Below are 24,099 nucleotides of genomic sequence, written 5' to 3'. Positions count from 1 at the left end.
GCAATCAGAATGCCTCTTGGGCTTTTGAACTTGGCCCTCGAAAACAAAGCACAGCATTGAATGGTTCTGCTTTACAGTTTTCTGTGGTATGTGCTTAAAAGAATGAGCCCACTCAGAAGCCTGTACATGTTTTTTTTTCGAGCCTGGTATTCTGGTTGCAACGGCTACAACAACAGAGCGGAGTCTGACGAGCAGGAATCTCTCCATTGTTTTACAAGCAACTCCTGCTGAAAGTGTAGACAGATGTGTCCACCCAGTGTGCAAAACCCAAAACAACTAGAACATGGCCCGCAGTGTGCTCTCATATATGAAAAATAGCCAGAAACATCTGTTCTTTTCGCAGCCGGCGAATCGCTGGCTGTGGAAGCAAATGGGTTAAGACAACTTGGCCATCAGTTACGTACCGCTCTTTCAATGAAAAAAAAAAATCTCCTAGAATTTCCTTGGTGCTGGGTGAAATCAAAAAATCTTGTTCGAAGACATATATATATATATATATATATATATATATATATATATATATATATATATATATCACGCAGGGCATCACAAGATTGCTTGAATGCTAATCGTGTTAACGTCGACAGTCGCCCCGAGACAATTTCTGCCAAATTTTTGTCCGCATGTGTTGCTGCACCTGTCGGGAACTTTCTTTGACTATTCATAACTGCACTTCGAGTTTCAGGAAAGCACTTCCTAGTGGCGCACTCGAAAGGATCCGTACACGCTTTGCCCGACCTGGAGTGCCGTGAAGGGCGATCTTTTCTCCGCGCATTTACGCAAAGAACTTGTGCTAGTTTAGTGAATCCAAAAACGATTTGAGTTCTGAGAAGGAGTGTGTTCAACCCCCAGACAACCAGCAATTGTCCCTCAATCAGAGCGCCAAGGAAGAGAGCAGTGCTGAAAACCCTAGAGAAAACGAGTCCTGTCGTGATCGTTCGCAACATGGTGCCAGATGGAGACTGCACATCATAAGAGAGTCTCAAGAACAAAGAAAGCTTTCTCAAGTAAATCACTTGTGGAAAGTTTGTTCACGCAGTGCTTTCTTCGTGGCATCCAAAATGCGCGAAATACAGTAGAATCTTGGTAAAGAGAAATCACTTGGAACAGAATAACAGCCTCCCTAATTGGTTGGTTTTGTATTTAGATAATGCAAAAAAAAAAAAACACATTTGTTAATTGGAAAAAACATTTTGTTAATCAGAAAATACATTCGTTAATCGGAATCAAAATGTTTTGCCACTCTCTGTAAACGCAACCACAAAAGCAAGCTCTGAAGATTTTTTTCGCCCTGGCACTTGTCTTTTATGCAGAAAGCCATCCTTAAAACGTGGTGGCAATGACACACTGTAAGAATTTGGTTGATTTTTAATGTGTAGCTTGTGTAGTCCAGGCAACTTGGTGGCATCAGCACTTGACCCCCCCCCCCCCCCCCCTCACAGACTGAAATAAGAACACCGAATTTTGGACACCCTACAGCACGCCGTTCAATAAGTTGGCCTTCACCAGCCTGATCTAGCGCTAATTCAGCCACAGAGTCTAGCAGCAAGAGCATTGTTCTTGCTTCGGTACATCGCTGGTGCATCCTCGAAATCAAAACTTCCAAAGCCTAGTCAATCCACAAGTTGCCGACCATGGCCAAACCACTAGACAAACTAGCTGCTACATTCACTTTTTGATGCCTGACATCTTCTAACAGTGCTAAGACTGCGTATGGCATACAGTGCTAAGACTGTGTATGGCAGGCAGTGCTGCACCCCTGCATTTCCTTCTCAGTAAACGGAACTTCTGTTAATTGGAACATTGTTCCTAGGTTCATTGACGTTCCATTTAACAAGATTCTGCTGCAGTTCCTCACCATATCAACTGCAAAGTGGGTAAGTGCGCATGACCGCAAAGGGGTAACTTGCACAAGATTCAAGATGTCGTGCTCGTCTGGTTTGTTGAAACGAATGACGTCAATAACAACAACAAAAATAAAAAATTGGGGACACTTGTTTATTTAGGAGAGGTTGCAGAAGAAGCATTATGTACAGCACAGTTGCGAGACGTCGCAGTGTCACTAGCACACACTCAGTCACTGTCACTTCCACTGCCAAAGATCTCCTCTTCGTCACGACGTTTCTTCTCTTCTTCCTCCTCTTCGCTCGACGAAGATGCGGATGATGACGATGATGAAGCGGACTTTTTCCTCGACCCGGCGGGGCTCTGTTCTGCGTTCTCGGCCTCGCTCTCGGCCTCTGATTTCTCCTCCGCCTCCGATTTCTCCTCGGCCTCCGACTCTGCCTCTGAGCCTGTGGTGAGTGGCAGTGAGAAAATAAATTACCACGAGCTCTTGGAGAATGAATCTACACATGTAACAACAATGTTGCTGTGCTAATTACTACTGACACAAGGGGCTTTCTCAACGTGATTATATTAAAAAAAAGAATGCTGTGTCTAATTACAGGCATTACTTGTACAACATTGTTATAGACTGCAGTACGCACAAATTGTATTCATAGTTCACGAATGGTATTCAGGAGGGTACCGTGGTACCCTCGTGAATACCATTCCCACTTCTAATGCATATATAGTAGCAGTCTTTTGTGTCTCCATAGCACATGGAGGAGCGTCCATGAAGCAGGTAGCACAAATATAAGAAATGAAAACGCATATTTAAACATAAAAAAATTAAATGGAAGTTGGATATCGGTTGATCAGTATACAACCCAAAAGAATTAGGATAGTACGGATTAATGAAATTCAAGGATTAAATGAAGACACGAAAAATAAAACAAATCAAACCAAATTTAGCTATAATAAAGGAAACAATACAATGCCCTTGCCACTACTATAAGGAACTTTTCTTTTTAAAAAGCTGCATTCTGCCACCATCCATTGTTTAACCCCTGAGGATGAAGTCAATTTGTACCTGAAACGTCATGTTTATGGCACCGTTTTATTGGAGATATTACAACTTTATCCAGTCGAACCTCATTGATTCGAACACGCTTAATTTGAACTCGAATGGTCGAAAATGCCCAGTAATTCGAACGTGCAAGAATTTGCGACTGTTAATTCGAACATACTGCGCTCCAACCAGCATTCCTCTGACTCCGCTATAGAGGAAGAGCTTAGGGTAGACTCCTCAACACTGTGCACGAAGAAAAAAAAAAGCCGTGGTGGAAATTTGCGTGCAGGCATGTGCCGATTACTTCGTCTTTGTGTTGGGGTAGTGACTTCAGCCAGTGTTGCGGCACCGCCATGTACCCCATAGAGTCAATGTATAAGAACGTCTGAAATTTTGGACACAAAAAACCTTCGCCATCCGATTTTCCAGACTATTTGCCTTGACCGCAGGTCCAAAACAGCATTAATCGAAGCTACCACCACTGCCATTTTGATGATCATGCTGCCTCGAGCCAGCGCTCTCGCACGCAGATCCGCTGGCAGCCGTAGCCACACCACGGCAACGCTAGGCCTAGCTAGTTCGCTACCGTGTTTTTTCACGGAAACGATTCGCTGCTGTTGGCAATGGCGCCTACTCCGCCTTTGTAATCCCCGCTAATGGCTTCGGAGTGTGGTGCGTTGCATAATGTCGGTTCCCGAAAGTCAACTTCGCCCCAATACAGAAGTGACGCGGTGAAGCATATCAGAAGTTCGCAGGGGCAATTGTCACGGGACATGGCATGTTTCCTTCAATTATACACGCGTGCACCCGCCGTTTCCTATCATAGTGCGAGCACCGATCCGGCCTAACAACTGACTGTAAATTGTAAATACGGGTGAATAAATCTTGTGGAACTGTTAGCTCAGTGCACATGTGCCACTGCAGGTAAGTCCTCCATTCAATTAGCTTTCTTTAATTCGAACAAATTTTCGGGCACCTTCGAGTTTGAATTATCGAGATTCGACTGTAATTAATTAGCCCAGCCGGACAAGTAATTCTGTCTATGTTTATCTTGCAGCAATGAAACCGCATGGAATCCAAAAAAAAATTCCTGAAATGGCTGAGCAAGTTTTCACTACCCAAAGTCGGCGGTGCTTCCCAAGGATAACAAAACAGGCACCGTATTCTGAAACGTTCGCCTTCCACGATAGTCACATTCAATAAATCAAGCGATTGCTTACCCGTGATGTCAGCGTACACTACCAACATGCACTATCGAACGCTTCACATCGCATGAGAGAGCACACCGTGTGAATGCGGAGCAGCTTGGGCGCGTTGTTTTCGAATGTAGTGGCCGCAGTGTGGGTTTTGCGCACTGACTACGGTCGGTTACGGTCGCTTTAGGTAAAATAAATTGAATAAGGAGGTGTGAAATGTTTTATTTTGAATGAATCGACAAATATCGCCACGAGACAACGCGTGTAAGATGCCACCAAAAATACTACTTTATCTCTACTACGCTCCACCACCAAACAAATGCCAAAAGACTTGTTCATTTATTCAATATACGTCGAGAGTACCCATCGACACCATGATGTTAAAATGACGTATGTCGGAAATACTAGATGGCACTGCTAATTTTCCAGTTTTTTAAAACAGCTGATCAAGGCGTGGCATTGGCGGAGGCGTGACCAAGGTGATAGTTTCGCAAAAGGCGAACGTTTCAGAATACGGGCCAAGGAATAGCCAAATAGAGTACCAGATGGCAAAGCAGTGTTTTGAGGGATGTGTTTTGTAATGTAGAAAATTACTGATGAGAGAGTACAAAATGGTCTCTCGAACGCATGCACAAAAGAAAAAACTTAAAAGGGAGCATCACATGACAATCTTGTAACCTAATCATGGAAAAATGAAAAGGAGCATTCACGGTTAAAGCACCAAAGCATGTGACCATTCACACGATCGCAAGCAGTCGTTTCTATCAACCCTGTGCAGATTGGTGGTTTCAGGAGCACGTGTTTATTGTCGGGTACAAATTTAGAAAAAGGGGAGTACGACAGCCGATTGCCTCCACGACTAAAATAGTCCAAATCAAAAGACAATACTTCTAAAACGCGTAATTCTCGATATAAATAAATACTTTTGTATATTAATTATTGCTTTCGTAGAGCTCTCCTGATTGGACTGTTACAGCACATGCCGAATTGCGATAGAAAAATAATCCCATGCCTTCTACAACGCTGTACGTCGTCTGCTTTTGAGCTTCATTGCAAGGGACAAAAGTAGAAAGAGCAGCTCTGCATGACTTTTGCGCTGGTTTACATGTCCATGGCACATTTACTACTCGTTTTCCGAGCTGAAAATGAATCGGTTGCTATTTAACAAGTACTTTAAAAAACAATGCATTTATCAAAACCATTACAAACCTGGGGCGAGAAGATGATCGAGGCAAGGAAGGTACAAAAATGCTTCATTTATCATATTAAATAAATGCTCTTAGTTTTAAATAGCATAAAATAGAGAGTTTTAGTTTAGGGGATGCAAGCAACTTGCGTCCTCTAAACTAAAACTCTCTAATACGTATTTTTGGTTTTGTACTTTCACAAACTTATTTTGAGACCGTGATAGGTTTCTTGTTCTTTTTTGCATTCCTTCTCCCTTCCTTCTTTTAATACAGCGACACAGTACACGAACATACCCGCCGCTAACATTAGGCACCAGACTTCGGCAAATTTTCCTTGTCGTAACTTTCGAGCAAAACAAAACACCATGGAACAAACACGCACGATGTTTGTTTGTAGCGGTGTGTCGCTGCGGGATCCTGTTTTCAGACGAAGCGTAGCGCAGCGTCAGTGATGTTCGCTGCAATCTTTCATCACCGGATCACGGCTCAGAATAAACGCATGTGGCACAATTGGTGCATCGTAGGCACGCAATGATATTTTCGGTATGGTAGACCACCACAAATAGTTTGGGAATTCACTCTGACAAGGGGCAGACACACACTACCGACTACCTATAGTCGGGTAGGGCACTACCCGACTATAGGTACCCGGTAGTTAGATACCCGGTAGTGTGCAGACGCACACTACCGACCCGACTCGGCTCAGTTTGAAGCGCAGGCGGCCATCTTCTCCATCGGTAGGGTCACCGGCCGTCCGGCTCATGACGTCAGTTTAGAGTGCGCGCACTGGTGGAGGCTTGTGTGCATCCACCTTGTGTGAGTAGACGCCCCTTTCTTCTAAAGTTGCACCCGACTATAGAGGTTGCTAATAAGGTTGCAATAGTTGCAAAAGCCGCCTGCTGCGCCGCTTGGAGGTTGTAATGCGCAGCCAATCACGCAGGTGCTCTGCAGCAAATGTTGTCGTGTCAATAGTGACAATGTTTTCGGGTACCGAGATCAAAACTAGAATCCTAAAATGTAGCAAGCAAAAAAAGCAAGCGGCACAGTCCGGAGAGCCTGCCAGCAACTCTGGCCAGGCAGTGGTACTGAAACCTACCACAAACCAAGCAACATCGTGCGTCGTCTATACAGCATGCCATTTTCAGGATTCAATGCGTCTGCGCACTGGGCATGTTAAATGAGAGGGAAGTTGGCATCACAGCTTTGCCTAACCTCACTGCTCCCTTCAAAGCGTTCTTTTTTTTCCCTCCGAGACGGTACCTCACCTTTCTGTTCGGCAGCCTCTTCTTCCTTCTCTGCTTCCTCTTCCTCCTCCTCCTCTTCTTCCTCCTCTGCCTCTTCCTCCTCCTCCTCTGCTTCCTCTTCGTCTTCCTGCGGCTGCTCCAGCTGGGTGAGCCTGGCTTGCTGCAAGTGAGCGTGGGCGAGAGGGAACAGACAGTGAGGACACAACGGCAACCACCAGAGCACAACTCGCTGCCTTAGGAAGAACCCAGGCCTTTGGTCTGGTCCGTGGAAATTAAGGGACGTACACCAGGGCACGATTTGCACAAAGCCTTTCACCTGTGGGGCAGATCTGTCTACATTCGAAAAGCCTGGCGCAAGTGACATTTAATTTGCCACAGCTTTTAAGTGACACCCCCTGCAGGCAGCACAAAGTGAGTGTAACATTTCGCTCTGGTGGCATTGTATTACGGCGTCGTCCACCAACTCTATTTCGTTTGTTTTCCGCCGCCGTCTAAATAAAAACGCCATGCAATATGAAAACCACAAAGCGCGTCTTGGGTCACTAGGGCCCCGGCAGCCTTGAGGCATGTCGGAGTCTCGTGCAGCAGTGATTCTCGCCAAGTGGGCACATCAAAAAACTTCCCGCCAAATGCCCCCCCAGTGAAGCTGCTGCCTCGGGCCAAATTTCAGCAGCAGAAACGCAAGCTTGCCAAAGCCACAATAACGACAATGCAAATCTTGGGCCTCTTGGCATGCGTCGGCATCTCACGATGCTGCAATGACTTGCGCAACGCCTCCCAATACACGGATATCAACTACAGTTGAGCCTGCCAAATTTTCTTTGCGACTTCCGATCACGTGTTTTCTCGGTATTTACATTTTTCCCCCCCGCAAAGTGAGTGATTGAGGGTTTACTGTATTAGACTCCCGATAAAATTTAACAAGTTTTGCATGAATTTGTCATCATATAACTTTATTATCTTTGTAACTACATGCATGGGCACATTATGGATAACCATTCCATGTGTAAATTATACAGATATATTTCGAGCTGAAAAAGTCCAGGTCACCAAAATGGCAAAATAATGATGCATGCAAATTATTTTGGCAGCTCCTCACGCATCAAAATATAAGCAGTTGAAGTAAAGAACTAAAAGAAAGGAAGAATGAAAGAAGCTTACCTGCGTCTTGTGTTCCATCTCATTAAGCGGTCGGTGTCGCACCACCAACTTCGAATTGTTCGGCTGGACGCCAGGTTTGAGACGACGCTTCGTCAGCCGCACTCTGAAAATGTTAACAGTGCATTGCTCTTTGCGTGTTTTCTAAAACTCGCCGCTTTTATTGTTCCGTAAAGTGCCGCTCACTCGAGGCAGAAATTTATTGCACGGCAGTATACAGCTAAGTCTACAGTCAGCAGAGAGCATCAAGTCCTCACATTCAACTTGACATAGCGGTTTCACAGACCCTACCCTGAAGCATCAAGTATGTTACTTAAAAAACCAGGTGCAATAAAAATTTTGCACTTTGTAAAAAGCCTTGATTCAGGTTAGTGTAGGTAGAGAGCTGCCTCAATGCAAAATGTAATGTTTGAAATACAGGTGCATGCGTTACAAAAAGTTCACAAGAATAGACATTTTTTTATACCAAAACTAAATAAAATGTAACCGTTCCTACTAGCTACAAATGATGCAGAAACTGGAACACTGCGAAGCATTGTGGCGCCTGGGCATAGTCCTCCAAGATCAGACACCACCATTGGCCTGCTGGAGATCTCAGAGGCCATGTTCTGGTATCGGCTAACCACCATGCGCCCATGTTGTCTGCTAAGGCACTATTCAAAGGCTGCTAATAAAACAGCAATTAGGCAATTACCAGCCGTACAGCTTTGCAAAGATTTCTTTGATGCTATATACTAATCATTTGTAACCAATTTAACCTTAGTGAAGTTTTGTAGCAAGTGTGCTTCAGGGCCCAACTCTGTAAAACTGTATTAATTGGCTAGACAATATCTTCATTAACCCGCAACAGCATCATCATAAACCCAATTAGGTCCACTGCAATACGGGAGTCTCCTTCGAGGATATCCAAGCACTCCCCGTGTCGCATCAACGAAATCAACGCCTGGGAACCTAACCACTCCGTATTAGTTATCTGCCAGCTTCGGGTATGTCTCCTTTCCCTTTGCGCTCATTAAATCACTTAAGTAGACCATCGATTGGTTTTTCCAATGAAATTACCTAGCCTGACCAACTCCATTTGCATCTGTTAATCTCAACTAATGTCATCTGCTTACGTTTTCTCATCTACACTTCTAGGCATGTTTATCTTCCTTACACATGAAAAGCATATTGCAGTACCTGAACGAGTAGCAAGCTTTCAAAATGCTGATAACCAACTCACCCAAAGATACAACCTATCAATGAAACTGACTTAGACATTCTGAACATGCAATACCCCTGTTTATGGTGCTAGAACTACAACACATGACACTGCTACACAAGCTACACACTGCAACACAAGCTACAACAAATGACACTGAAATCTTCCACATGCATACCGTATTTACTCGAAAATAGGTCAAGCATTAATATAGGTCAACAAAAAAATTATTAGAATATAGGTTGACTCATTACAATCGGCGCGTTAGAATTGAGTACGACCCTAAATCTGCGTTACCTTATTGCCATTGACATTTCAAAATGGCCACCTCGTACATGCTCCATGTCTAGCTGCTGTAGCTTCCTCCATGTGCTCTAGTACGTGTGGTTAGGCATTAGACTGCCGTCTGTCTTCCCATTTTCTGCATTTGCTCTATCAGCATAAAGTGCCAAGTTCATCATGATGCCACATTTAAAAGGAAAGTGATCATCTGTGTCAGAGACGGACGGAAATTGGGCCACATCATGGGCGTTCGGAGTACCTGAAACTTGTGTACTGGACTGGCGCAAACAGGAGATGGTTTTCACCGGCAAAGCAACACAGTAGACTGAAGTAGGACATGCTAGTGACGATCCATTTCGGCGATATGATCACCTGGGCCCTTGAAAGCGATCTGCGACGGGGACAGAGTCCATTGCATGCTGTGTTTTCGCCGCTTATAGTTCATGTTGAAGCAAGAGGCAGCTGCTGCTGTGCTTTCTCAGTCCATTGCTTTGACAGCGAGTTTCCGTGGTTATAGAGTGAGATGTGTTCGTGTTTGCTTGCGCGCGTGTGACAGCATGCTTGTTAATTTAGTTGGTACTGTACTGTACGAGTGCGCATTAGAATCGGTGCACAGTAGAATCTAGTATGTATGGTACTTGTGTTTTGCACGACTGCGGCTTCCACGTATGGTATCGACGTGCACGGCAGGGTGTTTTGGTTTACGGTCTTGGCCCTCGTGGCTCCGGCGGTGGCCCTGTTCCACATTGGAACTCCATTAGCTCGGTACTTTTGCTAGCTTTGATCACAAATATAGGTTGAGGTTCTCTGGTCATTAATATAGGTCGATTGCTAATTTTGGTAACATTTCCGAAAAAAAAAGTTCGACCTATATTCAAATAAATACGGTACGCTTTTCAGGATAGCGCAGCTAATGTGTGAAGCAACATGGCTGCACAGCTACCTATAGTTTCCAAATGGCACAGTCAAACAGAAAAACACTAAGTTACCTTGTTTCAAGCTCGTTGTAATACACTCCATCTTCTCGGAAGACGAAGAAGTAATTCTCTTCGTAGCCTTTCGACGCCTTGTTCTTCACGTTCCAGTTGTACTCACGAGCCATCCGGTACTCGTACCTGTAAGCACGCACGAAGAATTTCTCTCAGACAAGTCACGTCTAGGTCCACAGAGCTGTGAAAAGATTGCACACAATAACACAACCAAATTTTTGTTGCTTAAGTGTAGTGGTACTAGAACAGTAACCAAGTGACTGGCTGATTTGTAAATGGATTTGGGTTTGATTGGAAATGTTAGCTGCTAACTTTTATGGGTCACTAACTGTACCTTTAGTGAAGTGGAACACAATAGAAAATGCAATCGAGTACTTAAATAACCAAGCAACAGAGCTTGTTAAACCTAGCACTTAGTAATGCATGTATATGTCATTTACTCAGCTCTCTTTTCATGCAACTACATTTGAACAATGGCATTAAGACATTAAGTTCTAATGCCTAGTTTAATTCTTTCCATACTGGAATGGTAGTCATGGATGCATGAAATGTATTGAGCTGCTTTAGTTTGCATGGCTTCCAACACCGAGATTAGGGACTGTTGATAACATTATCATACTGAGCTTACGTAGTGAACAATCACAGGGCAAGTAAGCCAACTGGCACATTGGTTGGGGAGTGACTCAAGTTTTGCGTAAGCAACCAAGAGTTTGTGATGTGTTAGCATTGATGTCTGCAATATATATGCATTTCCTTTATTCAATGAATGGTCGGCTGTAAGATGCATGCCTAAGTACAATAGAGCCTTGTTGCTACGTTTCCGTTATGTACGTTTTCCCGGCGCCAACACTCGCAATTGAGAACACAAAAAATGACCCAATAGAGTTATGCTCATTTTTTACTGGTTCATAGTTACTGGAGAATACAATTTTTCGGCTCTAACATTCAGTGCCTCACCAAACCGCAATCCGGTTTTCCGGTCGCTAGATCCCATGTAAAGGAAATGCGTGAGGCGCATGTGATCAAGAACAGTGTATAGCTGCCCGCCGCGGCAGCTTCACCACAATACTTGCTCGCCCATCTCATGCGAAAACGCCGGTGTGCACTCAGTTTCTCATTTCGGTATCGGAAAATCTTCTCTGGGGTCATCCCACGTGGCATCCACAGCTATCACCACAAATTCTATTACAGTAAGCATCTTTGCCTTTTTGTTTCACAGTGCATGGTGCCGTCAGAAAGAAGCGTAGCGCTATCCGATAAGCGATAACCGAAACACACCGCCGTTCCCTGCTGCAGACTGCGATCATATAGGTTTTCCGGCCGCTAGATCCCATGTGAACAAGAAAAGACTCGAGGTACGCGCAACCGAGAAAAGTATGTAGCCGCCCGTTTCATATGAAAACGACGGCGCGCAGTTTCTTGTTCCGGTACCAGCAAATCTCTGCCCAGGTCATCACACAGCACATTCACAGCTATCACCGCCAAACCTGTTGCGATAAGTATCTTCACCTATCTGTTTTACAGTGCGTGATGCGTAGTGCCATTGGTAGCATACCGCACACTTTTAGTAGGCGAGAATTCTAACGCACCACCATTCCCCGCTGCAGGCGGCACGATGTGGGCATAATGTTTCGCCTCGGTGGCATTCGGCGTTGCCCACCAGCTCGATTTCGTTTCGGTTTCCCATCGCCCTCTTAGAACACCACGCAATAAGAAGACAACAAAACGCGTCTCGGGATAGCAGAGCAACTCCAGCTCGTCGCATGTTGGTGTCTCGTGCTGCAACGATCTGCGCAATGCTTCGAATTACGTAGAGTCAGTCAAATTTCTTAGTTACTTCGGATCGTACGTTCTCCCAGTTAGTACATTTTTCCGTGCGTCTTTTTTTTTTTCGGAACGGAAGAACGAGGTGCTACTGTACTTACGTGACAATACCGAAGGTATTGCAAAATTGTTCACAGTATATGACAAGTTAGAAATTGGCTTAACGAGTGAATAACGCAAGTAGTTTAGAGTTTGCGACATTTTAGCACAAATGCTCAGGATATGAGTTTTCCATTAAAGGTCAGGCGTTAGATGCGAGCCTGAGTACTTACGTGACAGTGCCTGAGTTACTGAAAAGTTAGAAAAGTGATTGTCAATGAGAAACAGGCATAATTATTGTCTCAAGTATACAGCCAACATCGGCCCATCTAGACACACTGACTTCAAATTGGGAAGAGCTGTCTAATGTGGGACTACTATGACTCCATGTAAGACCCAATATTCGTCCGACCTTCTGTATTACTTGAGGCAGTGTTTGTGACACTTTAACATAGATGTTCGCAACATGTGTTTTCCGTGAAAAATTGGCTCAAAAGCAAGCCTGAATACTTACGTCGGAGCACCTGATGTACTAAAATATTGTTCATAAAACATGACAAGTTAGGACTGGCTGTTTAGAAATTATGGAGGCTTCTTAAACTCACTCGTCATCATCCATGTAATCCATGCCTTCCTCAGCGTCCCTTTTCCGTTTCTTGATGGTGTCTTCGGTTGGGAGGAAGTAGGCGACGAACTGTTCTCCACTCTCGTCCATCACACCCCTGAAAGGCAATGCGTCGTCAGACATGTTGAGCATAATTTGGAAAAAGTCTCCAGAAACATTGGTAATTCCAAGACAGAATCTCTGCAGACTGATTCATGCCCGGCAAATCTGTGACAACAAATGTACACGTCAATCTCATAAGTTGTGAGTCACCGAAACTTGACCATTTGTGTGTTTTTCAGCATACCCTTTGCAATCATTCAGCAGATGTGATATTCTGCCATCCTTAGAGCTTCCTACAATATTTACTAGATGACACTGTGGGACTGCTATCATTCAGCTACCATGCGAATTACGGTTAGTACATGTATTTGTACAATTTTCATGCTACCAACTTCAGATGTTCTTGAGGTGTTACTTATTATGCCTAATCTTTCACTGCCAAGAAGTTCTTGTTGCTGTCCTTTGCCATCCAGTTTTCTGGACACCTTGCCTTGACTGCAGGTCCAAAATGGCATTAATCGAAACCGTCACCGCTGCCATTTTGATTATCTCACGGCCACGAAGCGGCGCTCTTGCAAAGCTAAGCCTAGCAGCATCGACATTCACTACCAAACTTCCTGCTGTTTGGCGCCGCCTTTCGCACTTAAAAAAATTTGACGCTGTCAGCAATGGTGCTGACTCCGCCTCTGCCATCATCGCCGATGGCTTCTAAGTGCGGAAGGCACGGCAAGAACTAAGCACTGCATGATGCTGGTTTCCGAAAGTCAGCATCGCCGCAATACAGTGATTTTACGTGATGCAGTATATGTGATGTGTTGCGGTGAAGCATACAAAGAGTGAAAAGGGGCCACTGTCACGGGACAGAGCATGTATTGCGGTGAAGCATACAAAGAGTGAAAAGGGGCCACTGTCACGGGACAGAGCATGTGTTCCTTAATAGTACACCTGCACACCCGGCATCTCCTGGCGCATTACGAGCACTGACACGTTCAATAAGGGCACTGGCAGGCCTTCAGAGCTATTTTGGACATGCCTGTGGCGAGTTGAGCCTTTGAGAGCAGTAGATGCATTAATTTTGATCAAACTACCTGATTTTTTCGAACGTTTTCATGGCCACCTAAGGAGTTCGGAAAATTGTAGCCATCATTCTGATGCCGACCGAACCGCCGTGCTTGCGGCTCTTATAGATGCTAGTGCCAGAGCTCCCTCTAGTGGTTATTGTAGGAAACTATGCATCAAATTAAGGTGGGAAAGTTCCAAGAGCAGAAGCTCCCTTACCTGATCATGGCCTGAGACATCTCTTCCAATTGCGTGATGGGTGCTGGATCTGAGTCAAACATGACTTGCGCAAATGGGTATTTCCATAACTAGAGCAAAGAAATAAAGGGAGGGAAAAAAAATGTCAAGTGCTATCCAACAACGTTACAAAAGGGGCTAACGGCATTCATTCCAGATCAACGAGTGCAGATTAAAACGAACTCAGTCCCAAATTAGGGTGATCATAAACGAGCCCTCGTGAACCTCTTTTCAGCAGCCCCACAGTGAAATTTGCCTTCCTCTATCTTCAACAGCACTACTTGCGACAGCGACAGCCAAAGAGAACACAGGATGTGTTCAGCAAATGTCCAGTGTTCTGTTTTGCTCTTCCCTGTCATAAGTGCCATGTTTGCAATCCTAAGACATTTGTACTCCTCTGTCGAGGTTTGCCTTTAATCTGCTTGCTATCTTGCAGCTGCCTGAAGAATGCTATCATTGTGTCATCATCATGTCGTCATCATATACCCACTGCAGAAAAAAAGGCCTCCTTTATCCATCTCGCAATAACACCTCTCTCTCGCACCACCAGGCTTCATCCCATGCTCTGCAAATTTTTTAGCCTCATCACAATACCTAATTCACTGCCACTTCAACTGCGTTTCTCTTCAAAAGGCATGCACTCCATTTGGTTAACAGAGCTACCAGTTATCTGGTCTATGCATCACATGGCCTGCACAACCTCCTCCCCCCTTTTTTTCCCCTCATAATCTCAACTAGAATATCAGCTAGATGCATTCGCTATCTAATCCACATCTTTCTCTACCTATCTCTTGATGTTCAAAATTTCTCGTTACATCGCTTGTGCAGTTTGAGTATAAATGCAGCACGAGACGGAAGATTGGGCTCGGTGCACCACTGGGTACGCTTGGTTAACGGATGCAGACCATCACAAATGAGTGCACCTAAGCTAACTCACATCTGAGTCTGGGAACAGTGGAAGCACCTCCACCGGCCGAACGTTGGGCTTGCTGTAGTGGCCTTCAATCTAGAAAAGGTAAGCAAGTAAAGAAGCCAATAAGTCGTGGTTCAACAAGGCGCAGGTTCGAGCAAGTTAGACAACGTTACATTAGGTCAAAGTGGCCCGCAGTGCGGGCCGAGTAAGCAATCTGAACAGGCGCTGAAAAATGAGTCGCAAGTAAGCTTTGCTTGCAACTAACCAACGAGCCCCCAACATGCAACTTAGCAGTGTCATGTGTTTCATTCCTTGCCTTCTGTTTGTGTTTCTGTCCAGACACTTTAAAGGGGCGACGCGGCCCTCGAAATCCAAAAAAATAGCGAAAAAGTCAATTTTCGAAAAACAATATTTTTGGGTTGTATTTCTTATAAACTACCTGTTCTGTAATTATCAGCACCTAATTCAACCACAAAGTAAAAAAATAACACTACTTTTGAGGCCACCGCGGCCCACAAAACAGGCGCAAATTCCAAAATGAAGTCAAACTTCGCGCGCAAGCCATTCCCGGCCCATGCGGCCTGTCTGGTGCCATCTTAGTGTCGTTTTGATCGTGAATTCTTTGTCTGTTTTGCTGCCTTGCAAAATGGCATTGTCAGCACAGTTGAGGCGCTGTTGGTGTTTTCCCGCTCCGTCCGCTTCAGCAGACGCCTGCTTGCGAGTTGCTCATCGCCTTGCGCTATCTTTTAGATTATTTTCTCAGCTTTTTTTTCCGCTAGTTCTTTGCTGCATGCGATGCCGTCAACAAAGCCCAAGACAGTGCAGATGTTTGGTGCGTGGAAGCGCGATATGCGACTTGTATAAGCATCGAACTTCCTATCTTCCGCAGCGAGTGCCGACTGCGTAGACGCTTTCAGCGACAGAACTGTGCTGTCAGCTGTGGCCAGTCGAAAATCCAACACATTGAGTGTGCCTGGAGCTACAAGAGCTACAATAAGAGTAGGAGCTTTCTAATAAGTAACACATGTGTTCAACTTTAAGGCCCGTTTTCTCCGAATTGATTTTTTTCCTAGTAGTGGTGCTGGGGAAGGCGATACCTAAAGAACCGCTGTTCTTCAAATCTGTGTGCTGTTTTTTTTAATTCTGTTCCTGAATGACTTTGCCAGGGGGTAACAAGCTTAATTTTTTGAAAGCTGGTGTAGTTAATTTATAATAAGCAATTCATTTTTGATGAATGTGGTCATTACTGGCTACATCAAATTCAATGTTGTGTTAAAATTTTTTTGGAGGGGAAGTAAAAAAAAATGGGCTTTGTAGCCCCCTGGGATATCTATCAAGGGATCATTACAGTGAATTTCAGCTTCCTACAATGTCCCTGGCGTTTCCCCAGGCTCTTCCTCAGGCATATACATGAACCACCTAGTTAGACCTCAATAACTCTTGGAACTAATAAACACATCCTCGTGAAACTTTGGAGTTCCTCATAGTTCGGTGGTGTGAACGTACGCTGAAAGTTTCATCCGGATATCTTTAAAAATAAAAAAAGTTCGGTCTCCAAGGTAGCCTGGAGACCGAACCTGGAGAGTTAGCCTGGAGACCGGTCTCCAGGGTAGCTTGAGTAGCCTGTAAACTTACAGTTTACACCATGTTTCGACATGGTGTACACGAACTTCCAACACTAGTTATAAGTCGGTACCTGTCCCCAAAACATAAATCCAGGCAATTGAAATGGAGAAACAATGGGTGATGTCTAAAACGTGGCGGCCGAAATGTGTTTCCGGCTCCAGCGATCGGTGTTGGTGTATGCTTGGAAAGCATAGCCCTTGAGATCAGTTTTTGTTGCTTGCGGAGAGCCGTTGCTGGGGCGTGAATTTGGACACCACTTACAGAAACGCGCGTAGTGAAGGGAACACGCAGGGGTGTGTGTTCACAAAAGTGCAACATGGATGCTGAGATGAAAAAAAAGAGGGAGAGAGAGAGAAACGCACTGGCTTCTGGGCTTCTTCAAACGTCTTGTTGATGGCATTGATTTGACTTTCTCGGTCCATGTACAGGTCCTCCTCCTTGAACAGTTTTTTGACGTTGTAGCCGACCCTGCATGCAGAAAGTATCGGCTTGGCTTCAGTAGGCACGTACCGAGGGGCTCAAGTGTGGTGTACGGACCTAACTAAAAGTGAATGGGCACAAATTACGGCATGACGAAAGTAAATTCAAGAAGGGCAGAAATTTGGCCTTGTTTGTGCAACATACTGCAAGCAAAGCGCAAAAATACACCTACAGAGGAAGAACTAGTTCGTGTGTCTCCATGCATTTTCGCAATTCACTTGCAGTAAACCGTGAATACAGTGATGGGAAACGACTGCGCAAGTACAGCATGAAAGTACATGTTACAAAATGAAAAAAAAAGAAAGATTGTTGCACAAGTAAAGTCTCATGACTATCGAGTAGGGTGCAACAACATTTCAACATTACACTGAATCATGGTGTGGTTCATAAGCTTGTCATGGTGATGGGGGAACCATGCAAGCCTGACATGAAAATACACATGGTCATGCCTGATGAATGCCCTGCTACCCACATCCCCTCGATGTTTTATGAGAATGGAACAGCATTTCAGCACGTTATGACACAGTTCAAAAGTTTATGTTCATTGTGACTAGACCATGACAAAGTTCAAAAGTCTATGTTCATTGTAACTATATCTATGATAGTTAAAGCGATTTTGGTGCGCCGCGATGATTTACTGCCCATGACAGTGAGCAGGCGATGTGGTATGCCTAATTATGATGCATATTTTCCTAATTTCAGAATATTGTAAACCTCCTGCCAATGGCACGGCTGGAAATTATCATTAAAAGTTTCTTTTTCAGGGGGGGGGGGTATGCACTTGACTGGAAATGGGAGGGCGAAGGCAGGAAGGGATGTAGTTGGGCAAGCCACACACTAACACAGAAATTTTCAAGGGGGGGATGGAGGGTGCGCCATTACTCACTTTGTCTCGGTGTTAACACCGGTCTGACCGTATCGACTGAACTCGGTCGCAATGTACTCCGTCTTCTTCAGCCATGGGACAACCAAGTTGTGGTGTCGTGACCTGGAAAAGGAAGCAACGAAAAGTGATATGTTTTCTGTTAGTTCCCTTCCGCGGTACCCATAATTCCATACATGATGTTCTGTTCCACATCAGCGGAACAGCTGTGCTCCTCCAGCAGTATGCAGATGGTACCCAGCAGTGGTGGTAATAGTAACATCATAATGGTAACATTTCGCTAAAATGTCCTTGTTACATTTCTTGCGCAAAAGATCGTTTACCTCTGGAGCATGCAATAACGACTCTCCAGTGATGATGGGTTCAATAAACAGCGCTTCTGAAATACCAAGGTCAGTCTTGTCATGTGCGGAACTTTTAAGAGCTGTAACAGTTCCAGTTAGGGTTATAATATCCTTTTTTTTCCCTCGTGTAGTGGGAGGGGAAGCTTGGGGCTTTTATTTATTTTATTTTTCATAAATTTTTGCTTGAACCTTAACATCTTGGAACTTCGGTTGCAAACTCAAAAGCAACGAATTTTACTCAAAACTGTCTAGCGGTTGTTAGTGACACTCTGTCTGTGTTCCACGCATGCTAGTATTGACATGAGGAGGGCAAAATCTAACAATTTTTCTTAAGAACAATAGGGAAGCATGGCTAGAACATTTCAGTGATAAGGAAAGTTAAAAATGTGCTTTGCTAAGCTGCATTTTGCTAATATTTTTCAACATAGCTCACGTTGATCATGAATGTGAAACAACATGTTGGCATCCCTTTTCTTTCTTATCGGCATTACTATTATGATTATTGTTGCTGCTACTACTTCTCTCACTACAACCTGTAGCTGTATACTACTAACACTGCTACTAATTCCATTGCTATACTATTTGCAATACTACAACATGTTGCTGTGTTGTAGTACTACCCCCAATACAACTGCTTCTATTTACTACTACTTCTGTCGCTTCTGCTAGTACTACCATTACTGTTGCTACTGCTACAATTATTTCCACCACTATTAGTGCTGCAAAGTTGGTAGTGCTGCCTGAACACCCACAAGCGACGAGCAAAAATGCCAGCTTCAGAATCGATACCCATAATTATCATTGCCACACTGCCCTGCAGAAAAGATGGGTGCACTCAGCATAGACCTTATCTTCATGCAAATCACACCGATCGAAGCAAAAATCTAAACAAACATGCACAAAATGACTACAGCACCGTTTAGAATCTTGCGGTGTGAGGGTGTCTTCTTCCAGCAGCTTCTCGTCGTCGGGATGCAAAACAGCTGCAGGCGAGAAAAAAAAGTACAAGGCACATTCTTATCAACTTTGTTGATAAGAATAATAAGGGTGGACACGTTACAAAAGAAGTCATAATGCATCCTGTGTATACTTTGTTTTCATACTGCAGCACACACACGTCACTGGCCATATACACAATGTCAATGTCACACAGAAACTTAAATATGCGCCATAGACAGTGACCCCATTTTATTCAACCAAGTACAAATTAGGCGACTTCATTCATTATCCATTACGGGACAACATTGTAGAATAATGCCACTGGTAAAAATGCAAATAATACTGCGCGGGGCCAATCTGATTGTCATAAATTTAAATAATTTAAAATCACTTATTGTCAATGTCAGAGGTCTCATTACCACTATCAACAACCCGGAGCATCTCATCTTTGGTGCTGTCCTTAGTACTGAAGGTGTCATATTTCCTAAATGTGCTGCAGGCCATGACAGCCTAATGATCTTGTGGGTGGAGCAAGCATAAAGCTACAGCAAGCTCCCATAGCAGCAGTAGCATGCATGGATTGGATTACAGAAATGTTTAACGCCATTGACAATACCTTGTTGTTACTGTAGTTTTGGTTTCATAATTGATTATAATGTGCGTGTCGTTTTTCAACAAAAGTTCGCAGAAAAATGTGTATTAGAACTGAGCAAACACAGCACTTTGATGCCAGTACGCTTGCAGGTTAAACTTTAAGCAATGCATTTTACCAACCTTTTAAAAGCCTCAGGTAAACTGCATGATGCGACATTTGTTATGTACAATATACTATGGTCGCATTTAACCAAGCATGTGGGATTTTATGTATAATAAATATAATAATAGAAGCACACATTATACAAGTTGCAATCCAACTTGTAAGTATGCAATGCAAGTAAAAAAACAATTCTTTTTAATATTGTAAGTATGAAGTAGCAAAACAGTAAACGAGCGGAGTTATTTTTGAACTAGTAACTCAGTAGGGATAAAATTTGTTATGTCAGATTAAACAGCAAGCTGAGCAACCACAAATACAACGAAAATGTAAAGAATACACAGTCAGATGTGCGTTTGTATAAAGTGCAGCAGCAGTAATGCTAAAACATAGCAAGAAACAACTAATTCAGCAACTGACAGTAGCCAAAAAGAAAAGTTTAAACAATTTGCTGGTATGCATGCTCTCACAAAAGCAAAATGAAACGAGTGAAGATGCGTCAATATGACGAACCCTGGATTAATTACATTTAACTGTTCAACTCCGAAGCATAAGCTGTACTTGTCTTATAGTTTGTAATGACATTGCCAAGGACGAATCTTACTTTTTCACAGCCCAATTTGTGTCGCTCTGCAGCAGTGACTAATACGCATCAGCTCCTTCTACCGATAGCTGCTGGCTTAGGGCATTCATGCATATCATCTTGTACTTTTACATTTGTTTTGCTGTCATGAGTGTAGAGAATATTTCTGCGAGCTTTTGTGTTATTTGAAACAAAGCTTGTGCTGACCTCTTACTCAAAGCTTCCAGTGAATAAAACAGACAACACTACAATTAATTTTTTTTAAATGAAAACATTACGTGCACAATACTGGCAAAGTAAAAAAAAGTGATATATTCCATGCACTTTTCCAGAAAAGAACTTGGGGAGTAAAAGGGTCAAGCCCCAGCTAATATGGTTGGGTTTACATATCTGAGGCCAGTTTTTTCACACGTCAAGGAGCTGAGCTCACCATTTGGGTCAATCTCGTATGTTTTTGGGTCAATAAGGTCAATTGTGACGCCGAGGTCGTGTTCCGTGAGTAGGTCATGCTTGTAGTTTCTTTCAAGCGAGGTCGCTTTGTAGGAGACAAACCTAAAGTGAATAAAAACGTCGACATGAAGAACCAGAAAAATAACAAATGCAAACTCGCTATTTGAATTCTGACATTTAAAAAAAAGCTTACATATGATAAACGCTATTCAAATGGACACTAGAGAAAAATGCCAAACTTTATTGAATTTTGTGCTTAAATTTGAGATGCAAAAATGACGGCACAGATTTTTGGGTTATTGTGCTGCAAAAGTACAAAAGCAGTTTGGTTGAGTTTTTGTGCATCCATGAATACACTGTAATCATTTTTTTTTAAAGCAATAGGCAGTATCCAAAACCCAACATCTAGGGCATGCTTCCTGCAATCGCTTCTACTGCATTCAACCAGTAAAAGCATAGCCCTTAAGATCTGCCTTTTAAATCCAGAGCCTGTCAGGTGTGGATTTGGACACCACCGATTTTTTACACATTACCCTAATCTATGACACCAGGCAGTACCTCCTCTAACTATATGCCTGGGAAACAGCATGAATTTTGTGTGCTTATGCATAGATCACAACGCACGGTAATTGTCTGCTCAAGTTTTACCAGTGGCAGCCAGTATTTTGCAAGCATCCACTGTAGGGGGCGCTAGTGGCCATACCAAGTGGCAAGGGGAAAAGCAAAGGGATGCGTGTATTTGCTCATGTCCCAGGTCTAGTTATAGGGGGCGCTAGTGAGAGGACTCAAGCACAGTGGCGTCACCTGCCCATCACCACCTCTTGTGGAAGTGGGCCAGTAGCACATCCTGAGGACCGCAATTTATGCAGCTAGCCTTTTAATTTTCTCCAGCTTTCATTTAGCATATGTGTTGCCGACTGCTTAGAAGTATAATGCACACTTATTTTTAAAACTGGAACACAACAGGAAAGATGCTGCTATGAGGTCTTTGTGCTGTATTTTATATGTTATGCAACGCATCCACGTCATCTAACAATATATATTTGACTAAGTAATCACGAGTACCGATCCTATTCTTTAACAAGATGAGTATACAGCTCTTCAATGTAAACAAATAAGTACAAGTTAATAATAGTATTTGGGGTTTTACGTGCCAAAACCACTTTCTGATTATGAGGCACGCCGTAGTGGAGGACTCCGGAAATTTTGACCACCTGAGCTTCTTTAACGTGCACCTAAATCTAAGCACACGGGTGTTTTCGCATTTCGCCCCCATCGAAATGCGGCCGCCGTGGCCGGGATTCGATCCCGCGACCTCAAGTACAAGTTAAGATAGCACTTGACATTTCCTGTTTACTTTTTTTTCCTCCATGTAATTGTTTAAACACGTAGCCTGCCAATGCAATAATGTTGTGCAAGAAAGGCAAATTCCCAAGCACAATTAAGCGAAAGCTGTAACCGAATTCCCTTTAGATGCCAACAACCCTTAAGCACGACGTCAAAGCACAGGTGAGTCAAGCGAACTCTCTTGAAAACAGCGCCATTCTCATTCAATTAAGTACCCGGATGAAACAGCAGCATGCCAGACGCATTTCTTACCTGTTTGGCTCGAAAGGGTAGGCTATGAACTTTGGATCAAATGGTATATCGGGCAAGGTGTTGCAATATTTGACTCGACAGACCAGCTCCGACCTGCGATAGAAAGCGTTTCAAACACTGCCTTGCCGAAAACTAACAACGTAAAAACATCGTGACATGACCGATGCTACTGGACACGAACTTGCGCGCAGTACAGCCGTAGAAATATAACTGTCTCAACAGTAGGGAAAGGCGATTTCAGAGGGCATCCGATGTCAAGTAGCGGCAGCGACTACAGTACAGTCGAAACAGACGGACAATAAACCGTTCCAAATTTGCCAGAAGAGTTTGGGAGCGTCAGGTTCGCCGCAACATGCGGAAACCGCGTAAAATAAACTTGACCACAGTACGCCGAAAAAGCGAGAATCTAATCGCCCAGACTTCATAGAATGGATAGTTTAGAACAGACGCTACTATTTGTGTGTTCAGAAGTTGCAGGTAAGAATCAGTATGTCTTGACCACGTCTTGACGCACGCCAAAACGGAAACTAGAGGGTGCGGGCTTAAGTTCGCGTAGTCGAGGGAAGTGGTTATATTTTAGATGCGCTAGTACTCCGAGAATGAAGGCTGTTTGAGAAACAGGTGGTTTTAACTGGATCAGCAGTTACTGCGCACAAACAATTTCCTCCGCTGCTCAGCGACTGAAGGACGCCACTTCGAGGACGTGACACAAATTTCGCCGTAATGCTTACCGGCGCTCCCCGGGTTTCTTGCGGTCTCTTTCCACGGAGGAAGACCCGGACTGTATTGTGGGAGCCATGGAAAGGCTATGCTGCGGCCGCGATCACGCTGACTCGGGCACTGTTTACGTACGGTGAAATCAACGGACTGCGCAAGGATCGGCTACAATGGAGCCATGACGGCGTTGCCATATCGATGCCACGGAACTGGGCATGCGAGGCTTTAATTTCCTGTATCGTCACTTGCTATGAGATTATGAGATACATAGTGTTAATAACACAACGTCCTGGTTCAAAGCACAAACTTGCAAAGCTTGCGTTTCCGAAAATTTTGCCATCAATGCTTCCATTGGCCGCTATCTTGCATCAATGCTTTTCTATGATACCAATAATACAAATAATACTAATAATATTGTGGTCTTCAAAAACATGGCAGCTATGACGTCACATTTACGTTAGACGTCTGCAATGAGTTAAAAGCGTTGCCTTTGAGATGTAAGCTAATCGTTGCCATGTGAGGTTCACCCCAACTTTCTGTTCAGCCGGCAAGACATGCGGTGATGACGGGATAAACTCATTTAGGGGGCGCCCGAAGATTTGCCCACTTATGCCATCTAGATTTAAAGTGCGTGGATAAAAAGCTACACTGTGACTGGTTGAGGACATCGGACGCGATTTCGGGAGCCGAAAACATGTCATAAACGTCAAGTTTTGGAGACCACCTATTGGCCCAGGGGATAATGTAACAGGATTATATCTTGAAAATGTTCACTATTAAGCTTTTTTTTTTAGAAAGCAGGGTCCAAAATCTGACATGTATGACGTGTTTCAGG

General features: G+C 43.9%; 1 protein-coding gene across 1 annotated transcript; it reads right to left on the bottom strand.

Annotated features, from left to right (window-relative positions):
* Positions 1-1,977: 1,977 nt before the first annotated feature.
* Positions 1,978-23,499, bottom strand: atms (RNA polymerase II-associated factor 1-like protein antimeros). The gene is made up of 13 exons (XM_075675136.1): positions 23,279-23,499; positions 22,548-22,640; positions 20,929-21,050; positions 19,139-19,205; positions 17,882-17,983; positions 16,878-16,983; positions 14,914-14,982; positions 13,959-14,047; positions 12,619-12,735; positions 10,151-10,276; positions 7,682-7,784; positions 6,542-6,680; positions 1,978-2,294 (listed from the first exon to the last, which is right to left on the bottom strand). Exons 1-13 carry the CDS (start codon positions 23,344-23,346, stop codon positions 2,074-2,076), a joined length of 1,422 nt encoding a protein of 473 aa, XP_075531251.1. The 5' UTR covers positions 23,347-23,499; the 3' UTR covers positions 1,978-2,073.
* Positions 23,500-24,099: the final 600 nt, after the last annotated feature.

The sequence above is a fragment of the Dermacentor variabilis genome, chromosome 11, assembly GCF_050947875.1.
Source record: "Dermacentor variabilis isolate Ectoservices chromosome 11, ASM5094787v1, whole genome shotgun sequence".
NCBI classification, from domain to species: Eukaryota; Metazoa; Arthropoda; class Arachnida; order Ixodida; family Ixodidae; genus Dermacentor; species Dermacentor variabilis.
The sequence above is the reverse complement of the archived record's forward strand: the minus strand, read 5'-3'. Positions and strand labels throughout refer to the sequence as shown.

Coding starts and splice junctions, on each gene's coding strand:
- atms (XM_075675136.1), bottom strand. CDS start 23,346: ATGGCTCCCACAATACAGTCCGGGTCTTCCTCCGTGGAAAGAGACCGC. Junction 16,984..17,881: donor GGTGTTAACACCGAGACAAA/GTGAGTAATGGC, acceptor TTCTGCATGCAG/GGTCGGCTACAACGTCAAAA. Junction 10,277..12,618: donor GATTACATGGATGATGACGA/GTGAGTTTAAGA, acceptor GCGTGCTTACAG/GTACGAGTACCGGATGGCTC.